Source organism: Gekko japonicus, unplaced genomic scaffold (assembly GCF_001447785.1).
Source record: "Gekko japonicus isolate JY-2015 unplaced genomic scaffold, Gekko_japonicus_V1.1 scaffold3642, whole genome shotgun sequence".
NCBI classification, from domain to species: domain Eukaryota; kingdom Metazoa; phylum Chordata; class Lepidosauria; order Squamata; family Gekkonidae; genus Gekko; species Gekko japonicus.
Window position 1 is genome coordinate 63,603 of NW_015164308.1, and position 7,322 is coordinate 70,924.

Genomic DNA, 7,322 nt, shown 5'->3' on the forward strand with positions numbered 1-7,322 from the left:
GGGGGGGGGGTGTCAAGTGGAAGGAGGGAGTCGAGCTGAGGGGCACCAGGGCTTACTTGTTCCCGATGGTCGTGGCCGAATGCAGGCTGCGTGGAAGAGGAGCCACCCCGCTCAACGTGGGCTTATTCCATGTCAAAGAATCTGAAGGGGGGGGGAGAACACAAAAATATGCAAAAGGAGTCACAGCAGGGCTTGGCCATAGCGACCAGCCAGTCCTACCAGTGGGACTCCCAAGCCCCATACTCCTCCAAGGTGCCCTTGAGCAGTTTTTGAGGAGCTGTTAGGTCTCGGACTGAAAGCCCGCCTCTCCAAGTCCCCGCCCCCAACAGCCAATCCCTGTTGCCGTTACCGATGTCCAGCGTCCACAGGTCGCCCAGACGACAGCCGCTCATGCCGCCGTAGATGACCAGCTTGGACTTCTTGTTGTCCTTTTCTGTGTACACCACGGCGGTGTGGGACTCCCGTGGGGGAGGCAGCACCCCGTAGGTGATGGGGATGTCCCAGGCCACCACGCCAGTACCCGGACGCAGCTCCAAGATGTAGAGGTCGTTCAGGTATCTGTTGGGGAAGAGAGGGGGGGAACCCTGAAAAGCTAGGCCAGGAACCAGACTTGCCTTTCAGCCGACAGCACCACAGCATCGTCCCCTCTTCGTAGGCACTGTAGCAACCATTTGTGTGAAGGATTTTAAAGAAGCAGTAGCTAGGCAGAAATGAGAAGCCGCAGTCCAGGCGGCCCTACCGCGATGCGGAGAAACTGACACACACCTGGGAATGTTGTTCTTGGGGTCTTCGCTGTCATTGGCCAGTCCCCCAAACAGGTAGCACTTGTTGCCCACCAATGAGAAGCTGTGGCCGAGGCGTGGGCAGGGTGGCGGCCCATTCTTGGGAGTCTTGGCTTTGAGTCTTTTCCACTCCCAGCGGCTGGCCTAAGAGAAAAGGAAAGTGCGTGGTGGAGACAAGTGAGGAACGCCGGATTTAGAGACAGACGTGACGCGTTCTGCATATAAATAGCCGGAAGAGGGGAGAAAGGAACACAGACAGGAACTCCCAGCAGTTGAGCTGGATCTGAGTCCAGAAGTACCTTAGAAACCAACAAGTACGTGAAAGGTTAGGACTAACCTTTCAAGTAATTGTTGGAAATGCAAGCATAATGTAGGTACTTATTTTCATGTATGGTGGAGGTGCGCTGTTGTACGAAGATTTTGGCAAAAAGTCCACACAGTTGTCAAAGCTTTAGTGGAAAGGGACATACCATTATCCCCGGAACTTTTTCTGTAAGGTGGTGGGCTGTCCTTCTTGGGAGGTTCTGAAGCGGGAGCTCGATGGCCATCTGACAGCCATGCAGATTCTGTGAACTTAGGCAGATCACGAGAAGGGAGGGCAGGGAGGGTTGCCTCAGTGCTTAGTTGTCGTGGCCCTTTCTTACACGCCCAGGGAAATGCCGGTCGCCACTTTGGGGTCAAGCAGCAATTTTCCCCCAGGCCAGTTTGGCCCAGGGATCCTGGAGGGTTTTGTTGTTGTTGTTATTTTCTGGACATGGAACCCCAGGGGTCACTGGGGGTCGGTATTTGTGAATTTCCTGCATTGTGCAGGGGGTGGGACTAGATGACCCTGGAGGTCCCTTCCAACTCGATGATTCTATGATTCTAAGTTTCCAGGAATACAAGCTTTTGAGAGTCAGAGCTCACTTTGTTAGATATATAAGTAGGAATGGAGATCCCGGCGATCTTATATCCCATTCTGAATATGAGAGGGGCGTTGCAAAGAAAGGAGTCGGGATGCAGAGGTGCAACCCGAAACGTAATCCGCTTGATTAAAGCCGGGGAGAAAGCTGGTTACGTTCTGCATTGTGCCTCTGCATCTTGACTTCCGTCTCTGCAGTGTGTCTCACCTTCAGGCTGGGAAATAAGGACTCCGGGATCTCCATTCCTCCTTGTATCCGATCGAGGGAGCTTTGACTCTCCAAAAGCTCAGCCCCCCTCCCCCCCAATTTTGTTGGTCTCTGCTACAGGACACAAATCTAGCTGTTCCGGTGCACACAAACACAACACGGCTACCAATGCTCCCTCTAAGCTGTGGAGTCTTGTGTGCAAAAATTCTACTTTGTGAGCTATTGGCATTCAAGTTGTGAGCGAGCGATTTGGCTACTGCATAAAATAGTTTGCTCTGGAGCCATCCTTCCTGAGCTAAGATAAAAAGGAGTGAGCCGGAGGCTAAAGAACTGTGAGCTGGCTCACACTAACTCTGCTTAGAGGGAACACTGACGGCTACCAGGGCTCCCTCTAAGCTATGGAGTCTTGTGAGCAAAAATTCTACTTTGCGAGCTACTGGCATTGAAATAGTGAGTGAGTGATTTGGCTACTGCATAAAATAGTTTGCTCTGGAGCCCTCCTTCCTGAGCTAAGACAAAAATGTGTTAAGCCGGAGGCTAAAGAACTGTGAGCTGGCTCACACTAACTCTGCTTAGAGGGAACACTGACAGCTAGTGCTCCCTCTAAGCTATGGAGTCTTGTGAGCAAAAGTGAGCTACTTGCATTGAAGTATTGAGTGAGCGATTTGGCTACTGCACAAAATTTTGCTCTGGAGCCATCCTTCCTGAGCTAAGACAAAAATGTGTGAGCCAGAGGCTAGAAAACTGAGCTCGGCTCACATTAACTCAGCTTAGAGGGAACACTGACGGCTACCCTCCGACACTATCCCAGAAGCTGGGCACTCTGCACAAATCCCTGTAAGGTAGCAGCAATGCCTCCAAGACAAAGGCCCTTTTCTTCATTTTGCTCTCAACCCACCATTCTTTGGGAAGCAAGGAGAGAACCCACACGGCGCCCGACAGCCAGCCACTCACCTGAAGCTCATAGAGGTCGTTGCTGTACTTGCCGTACTCCACCATCCCGCCAAAGACCAGCAAGCGGGTCCCGTCGCAAACGAACCCATAGGCAGCGCAACCAGGGGGGATGTCTCCCCGCACGGCTGGGATGAACCACTGGTTGGTTGCTGGAAGAGAAGCAGACAGAAGTCAGGAAGACGGCACTCAGTTCTGCCCAACGCCAATGGGGTTCCAGGCAACGCTCCCTCTAAGCTGTGGAGTCTTGTGAGCAAAAATTCTCCTTTGTGAGCTGCTGGCATTCAAGTTGTGAGCAAGCGATTTGACTACTCCATCAATGAGTTCGCTCTGGAGCCCTCCTTCCTGAGCTAAGACAAAAATGTGAGCCAGATGCTAAAAAACTGTGAGCTAGCTCACACTAATTCAGGTAGGATATACCCACGGCCCCCAAAACACTGTATGACAGAGCCACAAAGTTCTGCGATGGAGAGTCTATCAAGCCGAGGGGCTTACCCTCGCAGCCCCGCACTGACTACAGTGCCGACGTCGTTTGGGGGACCAGGGGAAGCAGCCGTCATTTGCACCAGCCTGCTGCGGTCTGGTCTCTCCACGGACAAAACCCGTGCTCCGTGTCTTGGAACCACAACCGCCTCAGAGAGGATGGTAAGGCTATGACCTCAGTCTCCGGGGGAGAAAATAAAATGTGTGGGACTCTTTATCGAAAACCCCAGGGGCTGGCAGAGTCAAGGAAAAGACACGAGGGGAAGGAGGGAGGAAAGGAATGTTCCCGCTCGGCTACGGCATGGAGTGGGGGGGAGAACTGTTTACAGTGAGTACAATGGAGGAAGCAACCTATCAGAGAAAACAGACAGCGGTGGCAGCTGCCAATCAGGAAGCTGGGACCCGCCCCTGCCGCTCAGCTCTGGTTGCACAGGGAGAGACAGAGAGAGAGACTCCATGCTGTAGAAAATCTAGAGACGGCAGCAGCACAGGGAAAGGCTCCCTTCCCCTCCCACATGTGCTAAATTTGCAAACCCAGCACACGGCTTCGTCCCACACGCTTATCACTGGGACCTGCCCAGGTTGCACTCCTCGCCTTGCACCACCCTCCACGACTGGCATGTAGCCAGGTCAGAAAGAGCCCAGGGACTCTCATAAGAGACGCAGACGCCTCACTGAAGAGGGTGACGACTCAGGGGGGCTTCACTGCGAAAGCCCTCTTCTCCTTGGGAGTTTCTCCACTGAGGTGTTCAAACAGCCGATTTGCTCGTTTCCCCACCACGGGGGCCGTTTTTCAGGGGCTAGCGGCGCAGGAGGACAAGAGGAAGGAAGAAAAGGCAGAATGCCAGTCCCAGTTTTAGAGGAGGGAAAGCAGGATGCCAGCGACTGCCAGAGCAAGGAAAACAAAAGGGATTCCCAAAACCAGGATCTTTCACAGACAAACGAAAGAGATTCTGGGTCCTTGGGCTAAGAAAAACCTTTATTTCCCCGACTCTCTTGCTGCATTTGGAATTCTTCTCCGGATGCCAAGGGACCTCAAGTCTTTCTTTGGTTTGGATCCCTTTCAGTTTAACCCCCCCCCCCCAAAAAAACCCTAGACTTAAAATATTACGGGCTGGAAGCTACGCCTTGTCTCACTTGGGCAGGGCAGATCAAGGTGGGTCGCCGTGTCAGTCCGTCTGTAGCAGTAAAAAAGAGCAAGAGTCCAGGAGCGCCTTAAAGGTGGACAAAATTTGTGGCAGGGGAGGAGCTTTCGTGAGGTGCTGAATCCGAAGAAGTGAGCCAGTGACTCACGAAGGTTCATTCCCTGCTACAGATTTTGTTCCTCTTGAAGGTGCTCCTGGACTCTTGCCTTTTTCTATCACTTGGGCAAGTGGCATTTCCAATGCAGCCCTACCCGCCCCCCCGCTTCACCTACCCTAAGGAAAAGGATTTCACGCAGGGCCCAACCCTACATTTTAAATGAGACTTATCGCCAGTGTTCCCTCTAAGCTGAGTTAGTGTGAGCTAGCCCACAGGTTTTTTAAGCCTCCGGCTCACACATTTGGCTCAGGAAGGATGGCTCCAGAGCAAACTAATTTATGCAGCTGCCAATTCAGTCGCTTGCAACGTGAATGCCGGTAGCTCACAAAGTAGAATTTTTGCTCACAAGACTCCACAGCTTAGAGAGAGAATTGCTGATCGCTTCATTTCATATAAGAACACCGCACTCACAGCGCGAAAATGTGCCTGACTCCAAAAGACTTTTTGAAAAACTGAGCCATTATCATGTTTTCCAGGCTCGGAAACCCACATAATCTAAACAGTGAGAACGGAGTGCATGATCAGAGAAGGAAACGTGTTGTGCGGAAGTGAAGGCATACTGGCTTGGTGGTCTTTCGGCTTACGTTACCTGGAATTTAACACCCTGAGCCAGCATCTCAATTTACAAGTATCTGTAGAGAATCCAGTAGCACATTTCCAAAGCACTGGCACTGCTGCTTTTGCCACTGAAGCAACGGGCAGAGTAAGCAAAGACTCCTTTTGCGTATGATCTAACAACCCCAAACTTAAACCCTGCTATGTTAACCTTGGCTGAAAGCCCGTGGAAATGAGAAAACCAGGAAGCTTAATCTTGTCCTTTTTACAATCCTCCTCTACAAAAATCAAGGACTGCTTGTGAACTCCCACAAGTTGCAGTCTTCGGAAAACAAATTTCAGGTGCGCCAGGAGAACGCCAGCCGTTCCTGCCAGCTGAGCCCACCTGCTCCCTTCTCCTCATTTTACCAAGGAAACAGAATCCATGTTCACACTGTGCCCATGCCTACTGCCAGGAAGAGCCAACCCAGACTCCACCCAATCCCCACCCCCCACCCCAAAACAGAGCAAGTACAGACAATCAGGGGTGGTACTTGCTTACAGAAAGGCCAAAAAAAACCCTGGCACTTTCCGTTGGCGCAGAGGCGAAAAATTTCAGCCCATGATTTTGAACCACTTCCGTTCAATTCAAAACAGAACCAACAAGGAGAGCGGCAAACTGCTTGTCTCTTGGCAGCTGAGACACAGGTCTCGGATCCCTCCTGATCGCACACGGGGTGGAATGTTCCAGTGTCTGCTCCCCACCCACCGCGCTTTCGTAAGCACGGCACACGGCACGGTGGTGGTGTTCCGAGTGGCTGAGCTAACCCGGGCGCCGAGGAGTTAAAAGCCGCAGCGTTTGAAAAGTTGAATTTTACCCGCCAAGCCCTTGGGGAGGGAGGGAAAAGTCCTCCGCCCGCACCCCGCTACCTGCCAGACCGAGCGCAGGAAGGGAGACGGGGCCGCGGGCGTCAAGAGGGAAAAGCGCTGGGCAGAGCGCGCACGAGCGAGACAGTTCACTCGCCAGCGGGAGAGTGGCTGGCCGTGTCCTCAGGGTACCCTGCTTGGCACTCTAAGCTTCACGCGGGGGCAGATCTCCGGAATTTTGTCTTTTCCAATCAAGGTAGCAGACTGCTTGCCAACTGAGGATGGGGCTCCCGTAAGCCGCCACAGAGATAATCCTATTAAAAGATGCTTTTTGTCAGGAAAAGAGGTGGCACGGGGTGTCTTCCCCAAGGGTGGGCTTCCTTCCCCGCTCCCCCCCTCCTCCCCAAAGAGCAAGCCACCTCTGCACAAATCAGCCCCTCTGGGCACAGATGCACAGTGCGAAATCCGCCCGCCTTCCTTCCTTCCTAACGGAGCAGGCTGGCTCCAGGCGGGCAGACGTCAAGTTATCACGCCCGGAAAGGCCGGAGGGAAGGCGAGGCGGACCAGAACTTTTACACTTTTGTGTTTTGCTGAAAGTGGTGTTTTCAGCCCGGCCTGGCCGCTCGCTTTCTTTCTTTCTCTGGGGCCGATGGAGTTAAACCCATGGCGGGGCTGACCAGACGGACCCAGAGAGAGAGAAAGCTGGAGTCTCGCACACAGACACGCGCAGGGCATCCTTCCGCCTCCCCGGGAGAGTGTGGCCGCTTCCCCGGCAGTGTCCAGGGAGGGGGATTTCAAAGTCCCTCGGTGGCCAGAGCTCAGCTTGCCCTATGCAAGAAGGGGATGGATCCCCCCCTCTCCAGTGTTGTGCCTACGGCCCCCCCCTTACCTGTGTTGTAGACGTGCAGCTCGTCCACGATGCCCTCGTTGCCCCCGCCGAAGACCACGATCAGCTCCTTGATGGCCACGGCGCGGTGGCCGTGGCGGGGACGGGGGACGGGTCCCGACCAGCCCACCACCCGCTTCCAGCGGGGCTGCAGCATGCCGGGGGTCCCTCCGGCTCCAGTGCCGCCACCTGTTGTGGGGGAGACCCTGCTCGGGGCCAGGGGGGAGGCGGCCGCCATGGGGCCCTTCAGGCTGGGGTCGAGGGGGAAGGGGGACGGTGCCCACTTGGGGGGGGGGCGCCGATGCCCAGCGACCCCCTCCTCCGGGCAACACAGAGATGAGCCCCCCCCCCGGAAAGAAAACTGAAGAGGGGGGAGAGAGAGAGAGGGAAACACCCCGACCTTCTCCC

The 7,322-nt window shown here is 54.2% G+C and overlaps 1 protein-coding gene across 1 annotated transcript in view; it reads right to left on the reverse strand.

The window, feature by feature from the left end:
• LOC107108393 (host cell factor 1-like) overlaps window positions 1-7,264 on the reverse strand; it is a 47,989-nt gene extending 40,725 nt beyond the window's left edge. Inside the window, 5 exon segments of the mRNA XM_015408823.1 lie at window positions 57-141; window positions 350-558; window positions 766-926; window positions 2,846-2,994; window positions 6,918-7,264. Of these exon segments, the coding sequence (XP_015264309.1) occupies window positions 57-141; window positions 350-558; window positions 766-926; window positions 2,846-2,994; window positions 6,918-7,152 (839 nt within the window). The 5' untranslated portion in view covers window positions 7,153-7,264.
• Window positions 7,265-7,322: the final 58 nt, after the last annotated feature.